Below are 27,971 nucleotides of genomic sequence, written 5' to 3'. Positions count from 1 at the left end.
GGCGGAGGAATTATTTCAACGGATTGCTGAAAATCCTTCTTTTAACCCTTTCGCGATTGGGTCACCCGTGACCCATAGAGAAAATAAATTTTCCTGACTACCTGAAGTTATTTCTTTGTAATGTTTGTACATAATCACGAAGTAGAAAGATGTAGGAATCTAGGATATTTTTTGCAAATCTCCAGCTATTTGCTATATAAAAAATATTTGAGCTCAAAAATAACGAATTTTCAAATTTTCACGTTGGTGCTTGAATTTTGACATTTATAATATTTCTAATTTTTTTTAAGCCAAAACCTCTTGGGACTAGAAACTATAATAACTATACATAATATTTCTCAACAAAGTAAAAATTATAGTTTATTGGTATTTTCAAGAAAGCTTCATAATTTTCATGGGTCATATATGACCCAATCGTCCCTAAAGGTAAAAAACACCGAATTTGTCTCTAGTGGATTTTCGAAGATTTGAGGTTAGACTGCTTCATGTTTTTGTGTATTTGTGCGCAAAATAGTTAATTATTCGTGTAATATTGTGTGATTTATCAATTAGCTGAGATTTCCCAGTGCAATACTGACTGAAGAAGGTAATATTTTGATAATTTATAAGATACTTCTGCGTTTATGTTGTAAATTCATAACTTTTTACTCTTGTACATGACTTCAAAAATGGAAAAAAATTTCATAATCAATGTACCCGAAATCATCCACATATGCCCGGAAGGTAGCGATGATGCCGACAATCTTGTCTTGAACGAAAGCGACATAATATATTTTTGAACAAGACGTGGATGAAGTGGACTTTGAAGTCTTCAACGAAAACGCATCAACTTCGGAAGAACTCCCAGATCCACAGCAATGTGCAACTGTGCGTCTGAAATTGCCAGAGACAAGCAACACTGCACCTACCCATTACCATCAAACATGTTTCGAAGAAATCTGAGGTGCACATGGTGCTATCAGAAAAGAGGATTATTATGATCAATTGTAATTGTGAGGCATGCGACATTTATATCTGTGTTACCTTACCAGTACTCGCAATTGTTTCGATGAATAGGGTAAAGTGGTACAAGTTGGACAGTGGTACAATTTGGACAATGATACAATTTGGACAGTGCTTTTTGACTTGATAAATTTAGTACTTCATTTTTATTTGTATATTTTTAATGCTTTAGTTTTATAATTTGGTTCCTTGTGCTTAAAAACAAATTTTGTACTATATTTATCAAGAAAAAAGCCATGTCCAACTTGTACCGGCGAATTGTCCAACTTGTAACACTAATTCCAAATTATATCACTTTACCCTATCATAAAAATTAAAAATGAAGTAGACAGTAATACATTTTTTCATAAAAATTATTGTTTTTGTGTACAAGTCTTCAAGAGTCTTTGAGACCAAAAATTAAATGAGATTTTTTAAAATTAATTTTTGATCGGTTTAATTTTTACTCGTATAGCGGCATTACTTATGGCCACATTAAGGACATATTTGCTCACAGCTTCTTTTCTTTTTGACTATATATGTAAGATAAAATTTTAACTGTAATTTCTTTAAAGTACCTCCTTTCGATATATCATGGTGAATGTATTAAAAAATTCCCTTAAGCCTCAGAAAAAGTATGATTTTTCCAAAAATGTAAAATTCATAACTTGTGGCCACTTTTACGAACTTATGGCCGCTCGTGGAATGACTTATGGCCACAATGTAAAATGATGCAAAATAAACTTAGAAATAAAATATTTTAAGTGCAAAAGAAAAGAAAAAGATTTTAGGTAGTTTCATAAATTTTTATTATTTTTTCTTAAGTTTTTATAGTTTTTATTCATGATTGTAGCATTACACTATTTTGCTTCTCATCCTTCTATTCACTGAGGCCCGCAATCCGTTTTTCATAATGAAAAATGCATATTTGACTGCATGAAAAACCCATCTCATAATTCCCTCTGTCTCCTTTTGTAAGGACATTGCGAAATCCTTCGTGGTCTGATATTTCTTCCGGATCCTTCCCGGAGATTTTATTGAGGAGAGTTGTGAGAGGAATGTGATACACCTGAAATACTCTTGTCGCGGCCATTACATTATCAATGCCTCTTAATGCCTGTGAGTTGAATATTGAGGCTCTTTTTAGTTTTATTTTATATTTTTTACTGGTATCATTGTCCTAAAATAGTGAAAAAGAAAAGTTAGGTTATCTGTAACAAAATACAAATTCATGAGATAAATCTGCAACTCTCGAGGAATCTTTAAATCAATTTTACACCACATTTATTTATAAATAATTTTATATTACAATTTCATAACTTACCTTAAATTTCATTAAATATTTGCCAGAAAACACCGAACTATTGAATAAAAACAATATAATTGACAACTCTTCAAATCAAAATAGTGTCACATATGGTGTGAGGGCACCACACGTCAAATACCGTGGCCACAAGTCCGTAATCCTATCAATTTGGTCATAACTTATGGCCTCATTTTAATTTTATATTTGTTGTTTAAAAATTTATCAAAATTTAATAGTAAAAGAACATATAGTTATTAAGGAAAGAAGTTTTGAAAAATAGTACTAAATATTTGCGATTGAAGATACAATATTTACTTGTTAAAATTTTTAAGATCGTTAGTAAATTTCTTAACGATTTGACGTATTTTTAATCGTAATCCGCATCAGTAAAATATTTTCCTTAAATTGTTTATTATTGTACCGAAATATTAAAGTAAATTAATTTAAAATTTTCATTTAATGATAGCACATCAAATATTGGTAATTTTGTGGTTCTTTAAAATCATTTTGTGAGAAAAAATTGAAGATTTTTGCGAAGAGGCCACAAGTATAGACTGGCCATAAGTAATGCCACCACCCTACTCTAAATATTTTTTTTTATTATTACAAATATATTCAAGTTATTTATCCTTCAAAAATAACAGAGCAAACGAGTAAATTAGTCGTCTGGAAAATTTTGTGCTTTTTTACCTTTAAGGACGATTGGGTCATATATGACCCATAGTTTTCCAGGACTCCTAGGAATGGGAAAATTTCTTTATAACCGTAAATCTCTTATTTAGGCTAAAATATCGAGGGAAAATTAATTTCATTGAATTTTGCTCAGCGGAAAGCTTCTCGTCCTTAAAGGGTTAAACCTGAAAAATCCTGAAAATCCCTATTTCCAGCTTAAAAGAAATGTTTATTTGAAAATCACTGGACGTACAAGCATTTGGGGATTAATACAAAAATAGGTGTATTAGAGGAAAAAGATGTTAAAGTGAGGCATGTGAATGAAAAAAATTGTGAGATGAAGCTAATCCTGAGCTCCAGCTGCCATTTGCGCTGGCGAAGGTGGTTCATTGTCCTTGGCCTTCTTCTTTGATCCAGACACAATATCATCGATACGCAGCAGGAGAATTGCCGTCTCCACGGCGGTTTTGTACACCTGCAACTTCACAGAGATCGGCTCCCAAATTCCTCGGACGTTCATGTCCACTAGTTCTCCGGACTCCCCGTCGATACCCCATGGGCAGATGCCCTCGCCAGAGTGAGAGGCGTGCTTGGCGCGTAGAGCAGTGAGAGTACGAATGATATTTGCTCCACAGTTCTGAGCCAGAGTCTTGGGAATGATTTCCAAGGCGTTCGCTACAGCCCTATAGGGGCCCTGTACCTGCTTCCGGGTCAGAGCATGTGAGATGGCCATCTCAATGGCTCCACCGCCGGGCACAAGACGAGGTTCCAGTACCAGATTCTTGGCCACATGCAGGGCATCCTGGAGATTGCGTTCTGTCTCGCTGAGAATATCCTTCGATGCACCGCGTAGGAGGATGGTGCAGGCCTTGGGATCTTTGCAGTTAGTGATGAATGTGAAGTACTCGTCCCCGATTTTCTTGACTTCAAACAATCCACAACCGGTTCCTACATCCTTTTCCTGGAGCTCCTCCGTGCGATTGACAATGGTGGCTCCGCAGGCTCTGGCAATCCTGAGATTGTCTGTCTTCCTCACGCGCCGGATGACAGTGATACCTGCGTTGACGAGGAAATGCTGTGCCAGATCTGACACACCCTTTACCGTGAACACCAAATCCGGCTTTACGTCAATGATGTCCTTGCAGATCCTAGCCACATGCTCCTCCTCAATCTGCAGCATCCTCGTGAAATCTGTCTCTGCCACAATTTCCACATTCGTCTGACTCTCACCCTTCTTGTACTCCAACGGACAATCCAGAAGAACAATCTTGGGATTTTCAATGTAGCGCTTCATCTTCGGATGGGTAACATCTTTGTTGAGCATAACGCCACGCAGGACACAGGATTCGTCAATTGAACCCCCAGGAACCTTCTCAACCTTTGCATAGCGCTTAATGTCCACCTCCGTGCGTCCATTCTCCTGCACCATTACCGTCTCTACTGCCTCCAGGGCAATTTTCACTGCCAGCTCTGCCCAGCGACCGATGAATTTTGTTCCTATGCAGGATTCCACCACCTGTGCCAGGCGTTTCTTATCTGACCGATCCAACGGGATGCTCAGTTCATTTTCCATGATTTTCTGAATGTCTTCGAGAGCCTCACGATACGCCCGGATGATGACGGTTGGATGAATTTGCTGCGACAGGAAAGGCTCAGCCACAGCCAGCATTTCCCCAGCTAGCACAATAACTGACGTTGTTCCATCGCCCACTTCCTCATCCTGCGTCCTAGCAATCTCAATCATACTCTTGGCCGCCGGATGCTGCACTGTGATCTCCCTGAGAATGGCATTTCCGTCATTAGTCATCACGATGCCACCCATGGGATCCATCAGCATTTTCAGCATAGCCTGGGGTCCCAGGCACGTGCGAATCACATCAGCGATAGCCTGCAAGGGGCAAGATTAGAATTAAAAAACACACGCTGGTTCCGCCATAGCCTCTTCCACCATACCTTGCCGGCCGCGATGTTTTCCAGCTGAACTTTCCGCCCTGAATCTCTCTTGGTATTTTGACCTGGGGAAGGTGAAATTATCAGAGGGGGTGCCTATCACTGGGAAGATCAATTGTACTCACTCAAAACAATAATAGGGCCTTGTCCACCGAACATTTTTGCAAAATTTCAAGGAGTCACGTTTTCTATGAAAAATACTGGGACGTCAAAAACAATCTAGAAATTTCTATGAAATACCCAATATTTTTACACGATGGCTGATGCATTGGACATCTGCGGAAATTTCATAGGACATTTCCTATATTTCCATGTGGGTATTTAAAAGCACAGCACAACACAACACAGGTGAATCTTTTACGTGAAATTCCTGGAAAGTACGCAATGAAAATTATACTTGCAGTCCTTGCAGTTTTGGTAATTTGTTTCACCGAAAAACATTGCAGAATTGATATTTTTGTTCATGAAATTTTCAACAAAAGGCGGTTGCGTTTGAAAATCTCATCGATTTTGCAAAAAAGTCGAAGGTGGCGCTGCATGTCGCATCGATTTTTCAGCGATTTCTGTACGTGTTCGCGCTGAGAAAAAGTGGAGTGGAAGAAGAAAAATGGCTACTAATAATTATTTCGGATTTACTCATGGTGGAACGCAATATGGGTGAGTGGAAATATGTGAAAAGTGTACATAAGATATTGGGAAAGGTTTTTCTGGTGAAATTTCTCGTGAAAATATGTGGGATTCTGTGAAAAAGGCCATTGAAAAAAGGCCGGCTGGAGGCTTCTCTCTACCGCATAATGGCGTCGATCAATATTGGCTGTCTGTGTGCTGAGAAAATTTTCCAAATGAGCAAAGCCTCCCATGATGACCTTGTGTTTTTGTGACGCTAATACAGTGATTTGTGTTGTTTTTCCAGAGCTGCTGCCACTGGAGCCGCATATCCGGCCACCCAGGCAGGCTACGTACCAGCCACAGCGGCTACTTATGGGGCCCAGCGGCCAGCAGGGTATGACTACCAGGCTACAGCTACGCAGGGAAATTATGCGAGTGAGTAGATGGATTTTTAATTGTGATAAAAAAACCCCTTGGCTAGCCTTTTTGGCAGCAATCCTTAATTTGGGAATTAATGGGGATTAGCTGGTATATTGGTCTACCTATGCCCCTTTTTTTTGGAAAAATGGGATGACGCGAGAATCGTGCGCAGCATCAATTTTTTTTCTTCATAAACCCCTTTTGAGGTTTTTTTTGTCCAAATATAATCTGAAATTGACTTGTGAAACAAATAATCTTTTATGTGTCTACCATCCGCCGAGAGTTGACATAATTGAAAAGCAATTAGTATGATTATCTTGTGTTTTGTTGGATAATCGTCATTAGGTTTCCCATGAATATTTAATGAAAACCCTCAGTAGGATATCTACAGCGATTAAAGTATATATTATTGAGGCCAAATTGCCATTGGCTTGAGGGTGATAACAAAAATTCTCCCTTGGGGCTTATAGGTACAGGAGCCCCAGCTCCCACTTATGAGTACGGCTATGGACGTCCAGCTCAGTCCTATGACACGTCCAAGACCTACTATCAGCAAGCTGGTGCCACAACAGCTTATTCGGGCCAGACTTATGATTCAGCCACTACGGCAAAGGTGAGTGAACCCCTGCCCCTTTATTCAATCCCAAAGAAGTTTTCTGAAGGTAGATTCATCGGCAGGTGGCTGGATACCAGACTACAACTTACGCACAACCGGCTAGAACATCCATTCAGCCAGCTAAAGTGACGCAGTACGTGTCCCAAACAACCTACTCTCAGCCGGCAACAACAGCCAGCGCAGCTACTAAGCGTAAGTACATCTAACTCTTACTAGCACAATATTTTCCATCACCAACAGAGAGGGATTTATTTATTATTTTTGGTAGAAACCGTAGAAACCTTTTATGTTCACTCCCCTTCAATGCTTACAAACAATTGAAACACATTCTAAGAAAAGAAATTATTAAAGACAAAAAGAAAGCCACTCCCACAAATTCAATTTTGGACAGAGCTAAAAGGAATTTGTTTCTCAATTATGATACAGTTATTGAAATAAACTTTTAAAATGCTAGGTTAGGAAACAAAAAAAATCTTACAAGTCCAGGTAAAGGGGAAAAAATCGGTGCTGCCACGCCTCCTCGCAAGCCACGCCCATTTTTACGCTATTTCCGCTGAAATTGCATAGCTTTTACAGTAGACTCTCAAATTCGGGCTTTTGGGACCGAAATGTCAGCCGAATTAGACAGAAATTCACGTGCATATAAATCCCTTAATAATGCAATGAAAATCCCTTTGCAAAATCACATCAAAACTAAGACAAACCATGGCAAATTTGAGCATATTTGATTCATTTGATAATCATAATCGAACTTGAAAAATGACAACAAACTTTTTTTCAAATGTTACCGCTGCCCGAATTAAAAAGTAGCCCGATCTTAAAAGAGCCGAATTTGCGAGAGTCTAGGGGAAAGTGCTCTCCCTTCGAACGTTCATGCCTTCGAATAATGTGAATATTCTTTTAGTTTTCCTGAGAAACTTACAGATTTCTACTTAATATTAGTTGGCTTATCATCAATTGTTGATAATTCTGTGATAATTTAATGTAAATCTATTATGAAAAACAAAAGAAATTCACATTATTCGAAGGCATGAACGTTCGAAGGGAGAGCACTTTCCCCTACTGTATATTTTCTCCTGAAAATGTTTTGAAAATTCAAAATGTACTTCATTATTTTATTTAGGAAAGATAGATTAGGCAAAAGCTTTCAGGCTTTGGCTTTGAACACTTCATATTTTTCCCATATTCCTTCACTGAGAGAAATCTCGAAAAAGTTAAAATAACATTCCGGAAATGTTAATTTTACCACAAAGTTTTGATCCGAAATCGGTGTAAATATTACCCTTTTTAGGTGTATTGAGGGTTAAAGTTACCCTTTTTCATGTTAATTTTACACTTAAAACGGTGTAAAATTTACATTAATATTGATATATTTTTACACCTAAAAAGTGTTAAAGTTATGAGGAAAAAAAAGTTAATCGCATCCTCTTTTTTTTCTCAGTGTTTAATGAATCTGAACTATTTTGCAGGAAATGTGTGAATGAAGACTATCTATTAAAATTATTGACACAGATAGGTCAAATTTAATAAAGGAATAAGGGGAAAATGTCAAGTGTTCGAAGCCTGAAAGCTTCTTCCTAATCCAATTACTTTGTATTCAAGATTCTCTTAATTTATTGTCTAAAATTTAATTATTCTTGACTATTTAAAAACTTAGGTTTTTATGAAAGACTGTAAGATTGTAGATTTTTTGAATTTATTAATAAAATTGTCGCGTTAATTTTTTGTCTTCATGGGGGCGTGGTCTATTTTTTGTGCACCTTTAGGCCCCTCCCAAGTCCGAATTAAAGTTTGCGGTATGACAAGTCTCTTTATACTACATTAAAAAGAAAACAGGTGTAATCCTCTGATAAGAAAGAAATCATATCTGATTAATAACTTTAGATACCTATGATTTAATAGAAATTTCTTACAAAATCCAAGTCTGACTTTGCTATAAAATATAACTTTCATTTTACCACAGATTGTTTTTTCCGTGGCGATATTTTGTCTTCAAGCTTTAGGGGAAAGTGCTCTCCCTTCGAACGTTCATGCCTTCGAATAATGTGAATATTCTTTTAGTTTTCCTGAGAAACTTACAGATTTCTACTTAATATTAGTTGGCTTATCATCAATTGTTGATAATTCTGTGATAATTTAATGTAAATCTATTATGAAAAACAAAAGAAATTCACATTATTCGAAGGCATGAACGTTCGAAGGGAGAGCACTTTCCCCTATTATCTAAAAATCTAGAAATTAATTCTCTTTTATATCACACAATTTTAGTCTCATAATTTCACATTATTGTGTAAGTCTTACATGTTTTTTTTTTATTTTGTAGTGCAGAAGATTTCATTTCGATTTTATTAGAGAAAATATTCAGTTTTCAAATCCAAACATTTATGCACATTTCTGGCCTAATTTAAAAGGATTTTTTGTGTGAAGTATTTATGCCCAACGCATAAATTTTTGTTTTGATAATAATAATAATCCTGGAACAACATTTCATGAGGGAACTAGGCTTTCCCGCAAGGGGATTTCTAGACACACATTTTTTTCTCTACAAACTAGGAGCAATTCTTTAAAAAATGTTTTTTTTTAAAGAAAATTTTCTCTTATCACTGTAAGCAGTAACGTCAATATTTTTTAAAAAAGGTAATTTTGACGAAAATTGCTTCTAGTGTGTAGACGCCATTATTCGGGATTGGGTCGTCAGTCCCATGTCTCGTGGAAAGTGCAGTGAAGCTCACTGGATGCAATCCGAACATCTATAACACGCCAGAAAAAATTCTGGTGACCTAATGGGAAGGATTCGAACCCGTGACAATTGCATCATAGAGCGAGTATTGTAATTGTAGCACTTCATTCATTGAGTGCTCTTTGTAAAAATGTTTTTGAAACTGTCGCGTAAAAATGTAAGCAAGATGAGGAGATCTAGATATCATCTGTTTGTCCGTCTGTCCGTCCGGCTGTTGACAGCTCTGAAGGCCAAACGTTAAGAGATAACGCTTTGGGACCTTCGGGGGACCCCTCAATAAGTCGACCCAACGATGGTTAATATGCCCTTGATTTTTTTCCCTTCCTCTATAAAAACTATTATTAGGGATTACTCGAAAACGCGTTGTGCAGTTTTTTTCCCGTTGAATTATTCCGTAGATAATCTGGCTGAATCATTCGTAATAACGGGTTTTCAATAAAGTCAAAGCTTAAAAAGACTCTAGAGAGAGTATTTATCAATTAAATTTTATCACGTTTGGGCTCGTTGGCAATGTTTTGGAATTTTCTATAAAACGACCGATTCTTATCGGTTTTGGTCCGGTAATGAAGAGATTACCAGATTATGAAATTCATTTATATTAGGAGAAAGTACTCTCCATGCGAACGTTCATGCCTTTGAATAATGTGAATTTTCTTTTATTTTTCTTGAGAGACTTCTACATTTCTAATAAATATTAGAAATTTTTATTAATAATTATATGTAGGGGAGATCGAGACAGAATTAACCATGCATAGAATTAGATAGTCCGATGTTATAGTTTGCCTTAGAAGGAATATTATGGAAACCATTGTTTTTCCAAGTAAAATAAAATAATATTCGCAGTAAAATATTTATCACCTCGATACAAACATTTTTTTGCAAAATTGTACACAATGAAAAATTTCATTTGCTGGCTAATTCTACTCCAGCCATCTTTAAATTTCTTAGGAAAAATAAAAAAAAATCACATTATCCGAACACTGAGAAAAAAAGAGGGTGCGATTAACTTTTTTTCCTCATAACTTTAACACTTTTTAGGTGTAAAAATATATCAACATTAATGTAAATTTTACACCATTTTAAGTGTAAAATTAACATGAAAAAGGGTAACTTTAACCCCCAATACACCTAAAAAGGGTAATATTTACACCGATTTCGGATCAAAACTTTGTGGTAAAATTAACATTTCCGGAATGTTATTTTAACTTTTTCGGATTTCTCTCAGAGAAGGCATGAATGTTCGAAAGGAGAGTACTTTCTCCTATTTCTAAGGTAATTTGGGCGATTTTACGAGTTATTCCATTTGTTCAATAAATCTGTCACGAGTTCGAGCATTCCGCTAAGTTTAGACGCTTTGTCACCCCCTTTTTATAAATTTTCGGAGTGTAACGTGTTTTGTTTCAAAATTACATGACAAATGGAGTCCTTATGGATTGGATTAACCAAAATAATTTTCATTCTCGTATGGCTAAATTATAATAATAGAAAATCTGTTATAAATCTTTTTATATATGTATTTACACAATTCCAAGCCTCGATAACATAAACTAATTCTGCGTATCTCATACGGTTAGCAGTGAAATGGAAACATTGTTACAAATTCTTTAAGTCGAAATATTAATAAACTTGGAATGTTCACATAATTTATGATTAAAAAAAATGTTGTTTTTGCTTAATAAACTAAAATATATTTATTGCAATAATTAGGAATTCTTCTTTTTTTTTTTAAACGATCAGCAAAAAAGTATTAACTGGAAAAGGCTGATTCACGTTTTAATTTATACAATGAGAAAAAAAAATCTTTTCATGGTTTCTTCAAACACTTGAATTGTTCCGCTAAATTTTGACCGTTATATGGACTAGAAGTTTCTAATTTATATCTAATCAAAGATTTTGGATATAGCATACGATTTAAGTTTAAATGTATGCTTTTTGTTTGAAAGCTTTTCAGTTCGGAAGTTTTTTCTCTCACTTTAGATTACAATCTAACAACATGTTTTGCAAAAAAAGTTTATTCTTGTCATCAAATTAATAATATTCTCATATAGCCTTGAAGTTGCTCTATCAAGATGAAGTTTTCTGAGTGAGAGAGTTTTAACAAAGTTATAAATACTTTCTCGTCATCTTCCCATTGAGGGTCACTCACATAGGCAATTTCTACATTGTAACCAACAATAACTAATTGGTTTATGCTGCGTTTGAAGAAGATATAAACAAACTTGTGTAACAAATAAGAGCATCTTTTTATTTGAGCAAAATTTCTTGTTAGTTTGTCTTCTATGAGAAAATGCCTTTGTAACAAATTGGTTTGTACTCTTTTCATATCAATTAGTGTTCTTTTTTTGTCGTGACTGTTCTACACGACATTTCATGTAGGCAGAAGTATTGTAATTTATTTATCTACCAAAAGACTCTAAATTATCCAATGCTGCGGAAATATTGATGCGATAAAGTCTATTTTTGTTGAGAAATAATGTAGGGATTCAAAGCTTTGTGTCATATAATGTATGGGGCTCAAAATGGTTATTTCTGAAACTCCCAACACAATAGGGCTTTTGTGGGGTTTAAGCACAATTGCATTTAAATGCTTATACTCTTGTATTCAAAATCAATTGGCAATGGTATTGATGGGTTTTGTTGGAAGTTTCATAGAAAGTCCGTATTGTGCTAATTTTAGTAAATCATCAAAATGAATGGAAATTTCCAGTGATTGAACTGAATTGTTTTATATGGTTTACTTGCAGAAACTACCGCCACTACTAATGCTACAACTTACTCCAACATTGATGCCGCTCTCTACAATGCAGCTGCTACGATGTATGTGGCTCAGAAGTCCAATAAGACAACAACTCCAGGGTAAATATGAGAAAATATTGATTTTTGTTTTATTTTTGAGAATTTTAATTATTTAACTAATTCAATTTAAAGTTTGGAATAGGTTTTTTTGACGGGCTTTTTGTTATAGGATAAATTTTTTATCACTTTTAAAATGAGAACCTAATTTTTGAAACTGCTATTACTCATTGAAATATCAAAAACATGTTAACAAAACATATTTCTCAATATTAGATCAAGTTAAAAGTTCCCGTCGTTTTTCGCTTTAAACATTTTTATTAATGCTGAAAGTAACGTAAGGATTATCCGAATTATATCAAATATGGACCATTTTGTTCGATAGCTTTTGTACGTTTTAGAAGCAATTTCATAATTTTTCGATTGAACAAATCCTCATTAATAAAGTTTGTTTAGCCAATCTTGACAAGTATCTCTTGAGGACAGGTTTGTTTCATCAAGAAACAATTGTTTATGCTTGTAAAAGTGATTCTATGTACCTACTTTAGTTCCCTATCGGAACACTTAAGAGCCTTTGGCGTACCATAGGTAGGGGGGGGGGTGGGGCTACTTTGAGCTGTGGGGCTAAATTGTTATACGTTTTTTTCTCATATTTCTAATAGAAACTGGGTTTTAAAATATTGTAATTTATATAGACAAAATAATTGTGGATCTAAATAAAATTATTGTAAAGACTAGCTTCATTTAGAAGTAGGCAAAAAAGTCGAATAACAATCTAGCCCCACAGCTCAAAGTAGCCCCACCTCCCCCTACGGGTGACTTCGCTACTCTGCTGTTCGTATGTTATTTCTAGCATTCAAGGATGGTCTTCACTGATCCTATCTATCATGTCCGATCTGTAAAGATCATCATTAAGTGGAAGGATTAAAAAAAAATTTAAGCAGGCTGGTAAAGTCATCCCCTTGAGAGTAGTAACCTGATTTGGTTTCATTGGACAACAACACTCTTTCTATTGCCCAATTTCTATTGCCTTCTATTTGGAGTAGTTCTCGATAGTAAAAGGTCCGAATTGAGTGTTTGACTAAAACTAAGGGGTAGCAACTCATTGTGCGTGATTCCCTTCCAATCCCACCACGAACACAACAGAACCTTTTTATTCGTAAATTCCGGCTCGGTGATGGTTTGGACCGACTTATTACGATTGGAAAACGATATTTTTCGGCCGTTCTTGTATGTGACAAATTTTTCATCACGTCATCCACTTCTTCAAAAATGGATTGATTTCTTACATTTTAGCAATGAATAGCAAGTCATTGGGACCAAGATGTTCTTAGGGTCAACACCCGTGCATTGATCTTTTTTAACTCCAACCTTATGTAAATAGATCTAAACAATTTTCTGGCTAATCTTTAGTTTCTGGGCAATGGAATAAGTAATAACATGCCAGTCAGATTTGACGATTACCGTGACTTTCTTGACAGTTAGGACTATTGGCCTACCAGCCCAGAGCATGTCTCATTTTCTTTGCCTAAATTACTTGAAAAGTATCGTTGGAACTATAGATTCATTTGAAAAATATATTGAGTCAATAAACAGTGTATTTTTGGCCTTTGTCACAGTAGTAGGGGAGACTGGAGCAAAAAGTCACAAAACAGATATTTTATTTTTTACAAGCTACCCGTGAACCTCCGAAATTTCTAATTAGCAGTTTTATAGGAAATTTACTGCATTACAACTTTGTGAAAGTCATTTTCTTCTATTTTGTAAGGAAATATATTTATCGAGCCTTTTTCTAAAAGGTAATTTTGTGATCATTTTCAAAAATGCTGGGGCAAATAGTATCAGGCATAAGATACTATCACATTTTGTTCCGCTTTATTACGGGATTCTGTAAATTTAAGTAAAATACCTAGATTACATATATTCATTGGAAATTTATTCTTCTACAGATTTGTAAAACACCTTTTTCTCTACATGAGCGAGAAAAGCGCATTTTAAGCTATTTTACAAAAAAAAAAGAAAAACACGCACACATAAAAGATTGCAAATCGTTTGACCAATGCAAACAACAAGCGGCGACACATAGCATTGATTCTTTTCACCGTGGGACATCGGTTCGGTTTTTGTTACTTTTTGCTCCATAGCTTTTGTTACTTTTTACCCCAAGTGGTCGTTCTTAATAAAAGTATTTCTGGAGAAAAGAATCTTTGTAAAATTCGAAAATAGATAGCGGATTCGTATTCAAAGAATATCCTGTTAATTTGGGAAATATTCACCAGTGCATCAAATTTAAAATAAGTAGCTAATAATTGATATCTTCTGCACGGAAAATATTTCAAAAATAGGGCTAAAAATTTCGATATTTTTTACTTTCTAAATTCCTTGTTAAAATTTTAACAAACTTACGACATTGAAGAAGACCTATGGAGGCTGTCTATGGAAAAAATTTGAAGCCGCTATCTTATTTATCTTGGAAGATATTGAATTTTGAATTTTTTGATTTGTGACCTTTTGCCCCAGTTTCCCCTACTAAAATCGGTTCCGGCCAAAAATCCGAAATCCAAAATCTTGAACGCCAAAATTCCGAGCTCCAAAGTATGGCGTTCGGGATTTTGGCTTTTTTTTGGGATTTCGTCCTTTTGAAGTTTTGGCTCATTCCGGATTTTTACTCTTCACGATTTTCGCTTCCGGGATTTTACCTTTAGGAAATTTGACCTTGAAATACTATAACATAGTGACAGGCAATTCTTTTCATTCACATAAAATTGTCAAAGAACTTTTTATTAACGTTTAATGTTACCTTTCAAATCGCTGTATAGTTTAACCAGATACAATGTATATGGCTTGAAATATGATTTGATGAAAACGACGGGAACAATTACATGCGTCCATCGCCGACTTTATGTTGGTAAACCATTCTAACAAAGTAAAAAAGTAGTGATAAAGTTCCTTAGGCAGTTTATTTTTCAAAATCAAATATACTTTGATATAAATTTCTAATTTTATCAAAAGAAATATTTATTTGAAAGTTAAAATTAAGAATTTTAAGTTTTGTTTGTAATAGTAGATAAAATTTTTAGGCAGGGTAATTCTTGGAATTACAAGAAAGGAGGTCCTGGTAACATGGCTGGAAACAACAAGCCACGTTTCAAGCAGCCACCAAAACCACAACAATTGCACTATTGTGAGGTGTGCAAGATCAGTTGTGCTGGACCACAAACCTATCGGGAGCATCTCGATGGGCAGAAGCACAAGAAGCGTGAGGCTAGTCTCAAATTGAGCGCCACTGCGGCCAATGTGGCACAGAATCGTGGCAATAGCCTTCACTGTGAACTGTGCGATGTCACGTGCACAGGTTTCGATGCCTATGCAGCTCATGTGCGTGGATCTAAGCATCAGAAGGTAGTGAAGTTGCACCAGAAACTGGGAAAGCCAATTCCATCTACTGATCCGCTCACCAAGAAACCAGCAAAGGTGAACTTTGTTCCAGCTGGTGCTGGGGAGAAGGGTGGTGAGGATGGAACAGGGGCTGCTGGGGCTACTGCTGCTGGTGCTGGGGAGAGTCAGGATGAGGATGCATCCATCCATATTCCCGTGGATGATGTGAAGCCAGTGGGAGTGGAGTATATTGATGAAATTAAGGATGACGAAGGGAAGATTTTGAGTTTCAATTGCAAACTCTGCGAATGCAAGTTCAATGATCCAAATGCCAAGGAGATGCACATGAAGGGTCGTCGTCATCGGCTGCAGTACAAGAAGAAGGTTCAGCCGGATCTTGTGGTGGACATTAAGCCATCACCAAGGCGTCAGAAGATTGCCGAGGCTAAGGCTCAGCGTGCAGCCATGCAGGAGGAATACTGGAATCGTCGACGAATGGCTGATGCTGATCTCGATGATGACGAGAGGATTTACTGGGAGGAACGTCGTCGTTTCGAAGAGGAATTTGATTATATGAATTGGATGCAGCGAGGATTCCCAGGAGGTGGTCCACGTGGTGGGCCTCATATGGCACGTGGTGGTCCTCCCATGGGACATCCATTCTTTGGTGGAATTATGACTGGACGCCGTCCTGAAAGTTCAGATGATCGTCATGTTGTGGCGAGACATGCAGAGATCTATCCCAAGGAGGAGGAATTGCAGACAATTCAGCGTATTGTTTCACATACTGAGAGAGCTCTCAAATTTGTGTCTGATGCTCTGGCTGATACTGGCAAGGCTGCCAATGCTAAGGGGGCTGATGCAGGGCAAAAAGCAAATGACAAGGGGGCTAATGCAGCCAATGATGCTAAACATGCCAATGACTCCACTAAGAAGGAAGATGGACGCGATAACCAAATGTTTTCCTTCCAGAAGGATGCTGAGGGTTCTGTTCGCGTGCTCAAGGGCGTCATGCGAGTGGGTCTTCTGGCTAAAGGTAAGTGGATATTTATAATTTTCCAGAGGTTCTTTAAAATCTTAGTTTTTATGATACGGAAAGAGCAAGAAAGACACTTTTTCGTACTTCGAAAATTTGTAAACTATCATCTTGGCCCTAATATCTGCGATCGGGGGCACATTGGGACAGAAAAAGGGATGTCCGGGACGCGTTTTTTCCTTTATAGTTGGGCAATCATCTTATATATTTGAAAATTAAATCAAATGAGTCTGAGATTGCCGGGTTCTTTTAAAGAAATTTGTGGGGCACCCTTCGACGACCTCAAATTCTTATTTCTAATCGTTTTGCCTTAAGTAAGTCTCTTGAGAAACATTAATCTTTCTATTTGCTACTTAAACTCTTATTATCCAAAATTTCTACCTTCCACTACTCGGAGACTACTTTCCTTATCATATCTTTGCGTCTGTGTTGCCATAGCATAGTCCATAAGGGTAGCGCTAACTCGCTTGTCCTGGAAGTCATGCTAAGCTTGCCGCCACTATCGCTTTTCATAAAGTGAGAAGTGAACATGACAGCTCTGAAGTTACGCTCAGCTGGAACTTGAAGGTTGGTTGTTACTTAGTAGGGCTCATGAAAGTACTCAATAAACCTGTTGCCAGATATCTAGACCTTCTAATAAGGGATGACTTCCACAATGAAGGAAGGTTACCCAAGAAAATCATTAAAGCAATACTTCATACGAGGGTTAGTTGGATTCAACGCGCGGATAAGATCATCGAGTCCGTTGCGGTTGCTCTATTTACTGATTGTTCTCGGGACGAAAGATTCTCAAGCGCCAGTTTATCAATGCTCGGAGTTTCAAATTAGCGAATCTGCGTTCTGAGCCAGTACATGACACTGTTTCAGGCTGAGGTAGTTACAATCCTGCTTGGTGCTCAGAGCCTAGTGGAATCTAGTACCGGTGGTAGGAAAGTTCAAATTTTTTCAAATCGTAGAGCTGTGATTCTGTCTCTAACAGGATATGAGTCGCTTCTGCTCTTGTGACTGACGGTAGGAAATTGTTAGAAGCGGCCTCGAAGAAATGTGACGTCGGTCTACATTGCGTACCTGGATATAGGGATCATACGGAATGAGCCGCGACGAAGGATTGTCGTATGTCTAAACTGTGTATAGTCTACTTGGATAAGAAAAGAACAGCGTACCTAGTAGGAGGTAGTCGCTGGAGAGCCCGGAAGATTGCTAACCTAAGCGGTCTGTCTGGAAAAACATCTGAATAAGATGGGTGTCCCCAATGTAACATAATGTGCAGAGGATGCAATCAAACTGAAGAGACGGGCACTCACTATGTATGCGACTGTCCCAGCTTATGTAACAACAGACGGGTTCTATTGGGTAAAGCGGTACTGCCTAATGAGAGCATATCAAGATTAAAGCCGCCATTTAATAAAATATGCCCGAAAATGGGCTGGCTTGAACCACCTTGCCCTTTACAGATGTTACTTTAATTGAGGATGCGTAATGGGTTCAAATGGAAGCCTGGGTGTAACGGTTCCGTAAGTTGTTCTAGCGCTATTCGTCTGATTGTTCGGCCGTTACGTTACTACACTCTTAGTTTGAACGGTTAGAGATAGGGACTTGGAACTTTCGGAGGACCCCCACCACCTTCTCTCACACGGCGGCCCTGAGATCATTAATATAACCTTCATTTTCCTTCCACCCCTTCTCTTAGATCGTCTTCTGACTAGAGGTTTAGCCCAGTTTCCGAGGGTCTCAAAACCTTAAACAGCAACCGATTTTATTGATTTTTCAAAATGTAATATGTCATTTGGCCTTAATAATCCAATCCTAAGTCAAATTTTTCGAAAAAATCTTGACTGATAAGATATTATAGAAGTTAAGCCATATGGCTAAGCCTTAGGTCTGAAGCCCGTATTACCTTCCAAAACCATGTTTTTTGGGGATTGTTCGAAATGGTGTGAAACTTTTTTGGATGTTTTTGATTTCTTCCAAACATTTTCTCAATTTAATGGGTCATATTTGGGCTCTTTGAAAAGGTCTTGGAATTTCGGGCAAGTCTAAATGGCTCCAATTGGTGGTGAATCCGTAATGAACCGATAAGTTATTTTTATCATAAAATAAATTTTATTGCTCTTAAGCTATTTTGGGGATCTTTTGAGTCACTTATTAATTGATTCAAAGCGGTTGTGAACTATAAATAATGCGAAAGTAATTCTGAGGTATAGCATCGAAGTCACGAGTTCGAGTATTCAGTTTGAGCAGCAATTATTGTTAGGTCGTTGAGACAGACTTGAGGATTAGCCGAAAGACGGCTTAGCGTAATTTATTCGAAATAATGGTTAAACCACATTTCTTCCATTTTCCACTAAGCCGTCTCTTGGCTTAAGTTCTAAGTGTGTCAATGACCTTAGATCACTTTAGGGATATAAGCATTAGGAATCATAAACTTTTCTCGTAGGTCTTCTACTGCAGGGTGACACTCTGGTGCAGCTTGTTGTGCTCTGCGCTGAGAAACCGACAACATTGCTGCTCAAGAGGGTGGCCACGGAGTTGCCAATTCAGCTGAAGAAGGTGTTTGAGGAACATACATATTCCGTGACCATGGCCCCAGTGGAGGGTGCTGTGCTAGTGAGTGATGGTCAAATAACTGTCAAAGTGTCACTGACATCGCCACTACTCCGTGAACCAGGTATTTTTGTGGTTTTGCAAGTTTATTTTATTTTATTTTCTCACCTTGCAATCAAGAAAATGTTTATTTTCTTTTTTTATTTCAATGATTTTTTTTCTTGTTGACAATATTTCGATTTCGATTTGCCAGTTTCAATTTAATGCCCGTCCCTCCTCTCACATTCTCTTTTACTACAAAATATTTATATAATATATACTGAGCCTTGAACATATTTAAAACAAAAAAAAAGTTATTATAAAAGAAAATATTTAAATAATTAATATCACTTTCTATTTCCATGATATATCACATATTTTATTGTATCTCGTGAGATATTGTGTGCATCCGATCTGTGGAGATGATCAAACTGAAATTGGTGTTTCGAAATCGTGAGCCTATTTGCGGATGATAAAAAATTAATATATTATATATTTTTTGTTGTTGTTAATTTGACAACGCAAAATAAGAAATCTATTTCAACATACATACAAATGCGTGTGTGTGAATTTTTCCCTCTGAAAACAATCACAGAGTTAACTAATTAAATCACGATTTGAGGCCTATTTTTTGTGCTGGTATACGACTTTACACCATCCTAATTTAATGAAAAAGAAAAATCTTCGAGTGCAATTGTATATAATTTGTATTTTTCCATGAAATAATTTGTGAAATCATTTCTTTTTGCAGAAGGAATATAATAGCGAAAAAATAGGCTCAAGGAAATTTTTATTAACGTGGTGTTGTGAAAAGAAGGAAGAAAAAATGAGGTTAAAATGTGTTTAGAAAATTTATGGGAACAAAATATCTTATCGGAGAATAAATATTGGACAACGATTTGCAAGTATAAAGCCATTTTTAGAAGACAAGGACAAAAAATGAAAATCCTAGGATTTGTTTACAAATAATTTCATCTCATAAATCAATTTTAGGTTCCGCCCCCTTTATACGATATAGATTATTTTATTTAAACCTTATTTACCTTTTAACATTACGTAAAAGTTTTATTGTTTGAGAAAGATGATTAAGTTTTTCAGATTGAAATTTTCATATCTCATGATCTTAAGATATTCTTAATTTTTACAAGGGTAAAATGAGGTGGAATTGGACCAAAATTCGAGTTTTAAAAATACCTTCCTGCAGAGAGAAAAAGAAGACCACGAAGAAGTACACAGTAAAAAAATTACAAGGATAGGATAATTGTTGGTTTGCTTTTTTACTACGATTATTCTTGTAAAGTTACACAAATTATGTATTTCAACAAAACGTGTAATCTGAAAATGTGTAATTCAAATTTGATGTAATTGTAAACCGTGTAATCAACTGGGAATGATTTCACAGTTTCGTATATTTTCTTACACATTTCGTGTAAAATTACACAGTTTTAAAATAAAAGGTGTACAAACTACACAGTTTTCAGACAAAATGTGTACAAATTACACAAATTATTAGTACACACGATGACATGTTTAATGTAAAATTTACAATGAAAATCATGGTAAAGCAGCCAAAATTTTTTACTGTGTACAAGCCTTACAGGCAAGAGTAATTCTATAATGATCTTGTTCATTTACCTTTAAAACAGAGTGGGTAAAATTTATTTGAAAAAAAAAAAACCGTGAATTTAAGGAAATGAGAGAGCTGACAAAGCAGCTAAGGAAGCAACGAAGGATGGGATATATATCGTATGTAGCTTAAATAGAAAAGAGGTTTACAGAACAAGAAAACAATTCATGTGGAAAAAATAGACAAATTTGTGGAAAAAAATTGTGAAACTAAAGGAAAATTCAACCATGAAATCAGACAGGGAATATTAGAAAACAAACTATGGTTCAAAAATATAAATTTAAGAAGTGATAAAATAAAAATAATCCAAAAGATTAGAAGTGGACATTGCTGTGACAAGAAGTTTCAAAAATTAATAAAAAAGAGGAAACAGAATTATGCGATAAGTGCGAAACCGTGGAAGATATAAATCACATAGTAAGAGAAAACTATAAGTGCATTAATAATGAAAAAGTGAGCATAAAAAATATTCTTAAAATAGCAAACGAAGAAACATATAAAGAGATCTACAAATATATCAAAAAAATAAAAGTGAGCATATAATAATTCAAAAACTGTGATCATATAACAATAAAAAGTGATATAAAAAAGAGTGATAAATAAAAAAGTGATAAATAAATTAAAAATATAAATTAAATAAAATAGTGAAATCGAGTGAAGTACATGGAATAACGGATAGTTTAAATTTGAACTAAGTGAACAAAAAGGAATCCGACAGCCTTACATAAAATAGAAGAAGAAGAAGTCCCCAATAGGAAGTAATAAACATTCACAAATAATCTAGTCTATCTGGCTGTCGCCAGCTCTAGAGGTCAAACGGTAAGAGATAGCGACTTGTGTCCTTCGGGGGACCCCTCAATAAGTCGACCGACTACAAATTTTGTAATACTTTTTTTTTTTAATGAACATAATTCTTGAAAGGCGGCGTGATCTAAATTGATTTAGGAGTGAAGCTTATTCTGCACGTTGGCAATAAACTCTTTGATGTTGTAGATATTTAGCAATTTTTAAATAATCAAGACAAAAGACATCTTGAAATCCAATTTGCAGAAAGGTAGATCAATATTTACACTTGCAATTCCAGATACTTGGCTAAAATTTTATTGATAGTTAAATGATGAAGGTCCAATACTTATTATTTTGCATCTTCAGGGATAATTTGTTCTTCAAGATATTAAAGTTATTTTTATTGTAAGTTTAAGATATGCTTCTCATATTTTATTGATCTCAAGTGATTGTGAGAAAATGTTCAATGTTTAACACAACAGCAGCACAATTGGAATGTCTTAATTTGAGCTGAAACTGAAACACCGCGTTTAAATAATCTTTTTTTTGTTATTTCATTATGACTTACATTATTTAAAGTAAACAAAAATATATACCCCCTAAACACGCTTTAATTTTTAGAGGATTAATAATTTTTTTTTTCATTAAAACTAAAAGACATCCGATTGAATCTGCGTTGTACATTTTTTATGACACCAAAGAAAAATTATAATTACAATTTAAACCATGCGAAAGATATTTGAGAAAAAAAAATTGGGGAATATGTAATTGATTTAAGATCAGAAAAATCATAAAAAAAACAAAACCGATCTCGACTCGTCTTAAAATGTGTGCATAAAATGCTGAAAAAATAAGAGATTGACCAAGATTTTGAGAAGAAGAAACAATGATGAAAATGAAGTGTGGGTGCTGTACAGGATTTTTGACCATGCACACTGCAATGCATCCATCAAAATTCATCAACAGGAGCATCATTCTGTTGGTAAATCCTCCACAAAGATCCATAGTGATTATAGAAAAAAAGGAATGGAAAATGTTTCGAATGAAAAAATATAACATCAAATATTTTCCCCCTATTTTATCGTTTTTTTTAAATTTATTTTTATAAATTATTTTTATTCACTGGATATTTTTGTACAATATCAAAATAGTTATTTAAAAATATAGTTCTTCTTATCGTCTTGCACTTGAAAGTGATTTTCTGTGAAAAGGCAAATGAGAAGATTTAATTTTCGGTTACAAGAATATGAAAGATCATCCACTCTATGAAATTCAGAGATTTTATTTGAAATTAATTTTTTGCTATTTTAGTTTTTTTTTATATTTTAAAATATTTGAACATGGAGAATTTATCAAGTAGAGAGAAAAAAAAGCCCAGAGACTGACAGATAAAAAGAAAAAGAAAAAAAGCAAAGTGAGAGTATTTGTATTCTGTTTAATGGTCAAACACCCTGTTACTATCATCCCCACTTTAGATATGAACAATGCAACTGCCACTGAACAACCGGTTCAGAATACAGAAGATCTTCTGCCACGCGAACCCTGTCTGCAGGCACTTGCCGCATTGAGGCATGCAAAATGGTTCCAGGTTGGTTTAATGTTATCTGAACTACTACAAGTTTTTATTTCTTTATTTTTTTTTAATTTTATTATTTTAATATAATTAAATTATTGAATTTGATATAATTTTTAAAATAAAACATTTTGGAAATTTATTCTAAAATAAGATTGTATCTTAAATGAATTTTAATTATAATATTAATAAATTTTTAAAATAGCAATTTTTATCGTAATAAAGAAAATTGTGAGATTTTTTTGTTACACATTCTGTAGTGCGAACTTCTGTGTGGTTGGAAGGATGAATGGAGAAAAAATGGAATGTATGAAAAGTAATGAGAGAGTGAATCACATAGATTTAAGTTAGGGCAAAAAAAAAAACGAATAATTTTATTTTCCATAATCATAATTTACTATCATTCTAAAATACTAAGAACTTTCTTATGTTTGATTGTTATATAATATAAAAAACGTACATTAAGTCAAGAGAAAGGAGTTGTTTAAAGAGAAAAATATGCACCTCTTAGAAAAATCGTTTGTATGTATGTGTAGAAATGAGAGTATAAAAATCACAATTGTTGAGATAGACAAAGCAAAATTGCAGAATATTCAAGATTTTGAATATTCTAATTAGAGAGAGTATAATAACCATGAAAGAGGTGCCATTAGATAAATTACAGATTGTTCCAGCAGCACAAATTGAGTGACGTATCTTTTTTCTCTATTTTTTTCTGCACCACTTTCAAAAAAATACTTGGGGGTGTTGCTACAATTTAGGCCAGGGCTACAGGATTACAATCGTGTGTTATGGTTATGAGAGTCCTCCGTGATTTGTGCCAGCGCACTCCAATGTGGACACCTTTGAGCCAATGGGTGAGTTGAAACATTCTTAATATGATCTTTTCCCAAACCTTCTTTATTCTGGAATAAGAACGCATAAAAATTTAAGTTTAATAGTTGTATCAAAACTTAAACATATTCTGAGTTAAACTTTAAACTTTCTGAATTTTTAAATGCTCTATTTCTTCAGTTAACCGGATTTTTGCCAAAATTTTGGCTGTTGACTGAATTTTACCCTTTTAAGGACGATTGGAACACAGGTGTCCCATAAAGAAAATAATTTTTCCTGACTACCTAAAGTAATTTATTTCTTATGTTTCTACGTAATTGCGAAGTAGAAGATTGAAGGAATCTAGGATATTTTTTGCAAGTCTAAACACGGCGAAACACAAAATAATTTACTGCGGAAACTCGTCAACGCTCAGTGGGATGCTCAGCCAAACCTGATGCGTACCTCTGCACTTGCCCTATCTTTTTCCGTAGCAGAGTACGCAGCTGAAGTATGGAAGAGATCCGCGCCGCGCAGGCTAAGCAAGTTGACGTCGCTCATAACGATACCGCCCATATTATAACAGGATGCTTGAAAAGCATTCCGGTGGACAAACTCTATCCCTTAGCAGGAATAGCTCTACCACGGCTAGAGTAGAGAGATGTCCAAGGGTTCTTTCTGAACCGAGGCATCTTCTCCATGGTCACAAAAAAACAAAGAGCAAGACTGAAGTCTCGTAGGAGCTTTTGCCACTCTGTCAAACCACTTGACCAATCTCCGGAGGAGGCTAGACTCAATCTGTGGAAGGAAGTCTTTCCACCAGATTTTGTCGAATTAAGGAAAGGCCTTCCTCCTGGTGGGGACCAAGACTTGGACAAATGGAAGTCTCTAAATCGTTTGAGAAGCGGCGTATCGCGCTCGACCCTCGGTTGTGTGTTTTCCCTTGTTCCCTGCTTCATGCGTATGTCAGCAAGTCCGCTTGCCATTGATGTAACCCGTTTTTGGGTAAAACAAACTTAATTTTAGGCCTCGACATGTGACGAACTACAACAATATCAAAGAATGATTGAATTTTGTCAGGATTTTCTTTTAAACCTTAGGGTAAAGGCTCATAATTTTGGACAGTCTGCTTTTAAGCATCGATGTTCTTTTAAGGCTTTTCTCACTACATCTCGTTCGTAGAGATGATACTCCTTTGTTTCTCCAGGCATTTATACAACCTAGTCACCACAAAAGCTAAAATTTCACGAAATTTCGAGAGAAAAACACCTGTCCAAAATAAGGATTATCACCTCACTGGTCAATCTCTTAGAAAATTGTCCATTTTTCACCCGAGAAACGTTATTCACAAGACAAATCTCACTTCGGGTCTAATGTCACCATTAACGTGAATCAACACAATATTCAATGAATATTTAATCATATCACTCAAAAATATCGCAGATAAATTAGTATTACATCACCACAGCTAAATAACACTAAAGTAAACACGAAGTTTTGTCATATTTCTCGTAAGCAATTGCTCACACTGAATTTTCAATAAAAGCAATTTTAACTCAAATCATATTCAAAATTTAACGTATTTAGTGCTAAAAACTTTCAAAAAGATCAAATACTTAGATAGAATTCATTATTCATCAAATATTGGAATAAAAATCCATAATTTTAATCAATTTATTTTTAGTGTCCCACTTTACCCTCAAAGTGTCCAAATTTAGAAACTGTTCAAAATTATGAGCTCTCATCCTATTTTAAATAACGTCGAGTAAAAGGAGTATAAGCGACCATATCAGCACTTGGCTACTTTCGCAGTGTTATTGTGGGAAAAAAATTTTTTTTACGCTAAAATGAGAAAATCGGAGATATGGCATGATCTGAGCAAAAAAGAGACTTAAGTTTTTTTTTTTGTTTGATAGGTATAATGTGCGGCTATGACATACTAAAATTTGAGTTATTTAACTTAGAAAATTGGAAAATTTTCATTTTAAAAATAGTACACCTAGTGGTAGTTTTATGAACTTGCGATGTTGGAAGGGGAAATAGAATTTCAAGAGAGCTTTCCAAAACGCTCTCACTTTTTTTTTAATTCTGACAATTAGAACCGGAGTTATGGCCATTTTAAGAAATTTTTTGGACCCTTATAGCTTAGGTCAGGGGGGTCAGGGGACCTTAAATTTGAGCCCGATCTATGCCGTAGGGGCGGAGCTATTTAGAAAAGAAAAAGGGGGCTATTAAAAATGTCGGAATATAACTTTTACCGGAACCCGCAAGTCGATATTTTTTTAGTTCGGGTGCTATTAACCCCCATTAAGCGACCAGTGTTATACTGGCTATTAGAATATATGGCTATGAGTTAAATTGATTTAGGGTAAATTAAGCTAATTCAAAACCTGTTCCAAATGGAAATTTTTCGCTACTCCAAATGGAAACGTCACTGTTTTTATGATAAATACAGTACTAAATTACTATATTTATATATTTCCTATACCACAGTTTCATTATTTAGGTAATTTTGCTTCAAATAAAGCAAAAACCCATTAATATTTACAAATTTAAATTTGTTAATTTCTCAGAAAGATTAAAAGTGTACCTTTTCACCATCGAATTTTTCATCAATCGACCATGTTTTCCAATAAAAAACACAATGAGATGACTGTTGTTTATTCGTTTTGTTTAACATTTATGTCATTTCTGGCTAATTTTAGTTAAAGTAAGTGCTAATCTTTATTGTTAGCGGTACGTGAAGTTTCTGACATTTGAAGAGGAGCCAGAGTACGTGAAGTTTTCAAATGATATAATTACCTATTTCGTGAACAAAAAGGGTTTTTCTGAAGTGTCTGCAAATGCTTCAATAGGAAACTCTGGAAGTATGATTTTTTTGGAGAGATTTTCTTATTGTTTTAGAAATTTTTTCTTATGTTGAGTGGAATTATACTTATTTCCAGCCTAAAAAACAAAGTTGTATTATATTTCAAAAATAATTAGAATAAAAAAATCAAAATGTCGATTTTTTATGTTGGCCTGAAAGGACGTTATGGTCTACGTATGAATTTTTTCGACATTTATTTTTTTTGTTGAATTTCTTTAAGCATTATGGGGTGGAATTATACTTATTTCCAACACTGTGTGAGATTGTTATGAATTTCACCTAAAATCGTCATTTATAAACTGCAACTGTACGAAGATGTAATTGTTTCCTTCTATAGACTGAGCATAAGCATATTAGTATAATTAAAAGTGTTCTCTGATTTCCAAGATTTAAATTGTAATTTCTTATGTTTTTCGGATTTCTAGGCTATGGAATTACTCACTGAGAAAGTAATCTCTTCGGCTGGAATCCCACTGAGTCCGGGAGACTGTATGAGGCGTGTAATGGAGGCTGCTGCTTCGGGATTGTTCATAAATGGTCCAGGAATTTTGGATCCATGTGAGAAGGAGCCCCATGATGCCTTCAGCGGGCTAAGCAAGCAACAGCGTGAAGACCTCACGTCGTCTGCTCAAAGATTTCTCCGTTACATTGCATTTCGTCAGATCCATAAGGTTTTGGGCATGGATCCTCTGCCACAGCCCAAATATGTGCCACGTCAGTGGCGCTTCAACCGCAAACGTAGGCGCTCTGGCACCGAAGGGGCTGAAAATGAGGGTGAGTTTCCAAGAAGTTTGGGGAGTTTTTGGAAGGAGGATCTGTGCTTATTCATTGATATTTGTGGCTTTTGCAGGTGACCAAGTACCATCTGTGGATGGTAAGATGGTGAAAAAGGATGAGGGTGGTCCTGGTGATAAGATGGACTCAGAGCCAACGAAGTAATAATTGTGGATCTCACCAGATGCTCCTCCTAATTATTCATAAACGTAAATTTAATCACTAATGGATATAAGTTATTGATGAAATTTAGAGATTGATTTCAATTGAAAGGGTCTATGAATACTTCCCAAAACATAAATATTCATAAAACATTATAAAATGTATTCAGAGCAAATGTATTTCAATTCCAATAAAAATGAAATATGAAATAAATGAAAATTGAGATTTTTTTTGCATGAAAAAAAGAGTATTGGACGTTTTATTTCAAATATTTTGTTTTCTC

General features: G+C 35.4%; 2 protein-coding genes across 4 annotated transcripts; one reads left to right on the top strand and one right to left on the bottom strand.

The window, feature by feature from the left end:
• Window positions 1-3,167: 3,167 nt before the first annotated feature.
• Window positions 3,168-5,254, bottom strand: LOC129809528 (T-complex protein 1 subunit gamma). Its single transcript, XM_055859451.1, has 3 exons — window positions 5,035-5,254; window positions 4,913-4,974; window positions 3,168-4,847 (listed from the first exon to the last, which is right to left on the bottom strand). Exons 1-3 carry the CDS (start codon window positions 5,066-5,068, stop codon window positions 3,303-3,305), a joined length of 1,641 nt encoding a protein of 546 aa, XP_055715426.1. The 5' UTR covers window positions 5,069-5,254; the 3' UTR covers window positions 3,168-3,302.
• Window positions 5,255-5,458: 204 nt separating this feature from the next.
• Window positions 5,459-27,907, top strand: LOC129809527 (zinc finger RNA-binding protein). Of its 3 annotated transcripts, XM_055859448.1 has the most exons (11): window positions 5,460-5,566; window positions 5,823-5,953; window positions 6,409-6,551; window positions 6,617-6,746; window positions 12,039-12,150; window positions 15,168-16,501; window positions 18,939-19,169; window positions 22,973-23,085; window positions 23,832-23,927; window positions 27,178-27,526; window positions 27,603-27,907. In XM_055859448.1, exons 1-11 carry the CDS (start codon window positions 5,517-5,519, stop codon window positions 27,689-27,691), a joined length of 2,778 nt encoding a protein of 925 aa, XP_055715423.1. In that variant the 5' UTR covers window positions 5,460-5,516; the 3' UTR covers window positions 27,692-27,907. The 3 variants fall into 3 exon arrangements, with proteins under 3 accessions (XP_055715425.1, XP_055715423.1, XP_055715424.1); XM_055859449.1 differs by lacking the exons at window positions 6,409-6,551; window positions 6,617-6,746; XM_055859450.1 differs by lacking the exons at window positions 22,973-23,085; window positions 27,178-27,526; window positions 27,603-27,907 and having other exon boundaries at window positions 5,459-5,566; window positions 23,832-23,904.
• Window positions 27,908-27,971: the final 64 nt, after the last annotated feature.

This window comes from Phlebotomus papatasi, chromosome 1 (genome assembly GCF_024763615.1).
Source record: "Phlebotomus papatasi isolate M1 chromosome 1, Ppap_2.1, whole genome shotgun sequence".
Lineage (NCBI taxonomy): Eukaryota > Metazoa > Arthropoda > Insecta > Diptera > Psychodidae > Phlebotomus > Phlebotomus papatasi.
The sequence above is the reverse complement of the archived record's forward strand: the minus strand, read 5'-3'. Positions and strand labels throughout refer to the sequence as shown.

Excerpts from the sequence above, each read along its gene's own strand:
- LOC129809528 (XM_055859451.1), bottom strand. The coding sequence starts at position 5,068 with ATGTTCGGTGGACAAGGCCCTATTATTGTTTTGA. Across the intron at positions 4,975-5,034 it reads AGGCCCTATTATTGTTTTGA|GTCAAAATACCAAGAGAGAT; the intron begins GTGAGTACAATT and ends CACCTTCCCCAG. Across the intron at positions 4,848-4,912 it reads AAAACATCGCGGCCGGCAAG|GCTATCGCTGATGTGATTCG; the intron begins GTATGGTGGAAG and ends TGCCCCTTGCAG.
- LOC129809527 (XM_055859448.1), top strand. The coding sequence starts at position 5,517 with ATGGCTACTAATAATTATTTCGGATTTACTCATGGTGGAACGCAATAT. Across the intron at positions 19,170-22,972 it reads GCCACTACTCCGTGAACCAG|ATATGAACAATGCAACTGCC; the intron begins GTATTTTTGTGG and ends TCCCCACTTTAG. Across the intron at positions 27,527-27,602 it reads CGAAGGGGCTGAAAATGAGG|GTGACCAAGTACCATCTGTG; the intron begins GTGAGTTTCCAA and ends TGGCTTTTGCAG.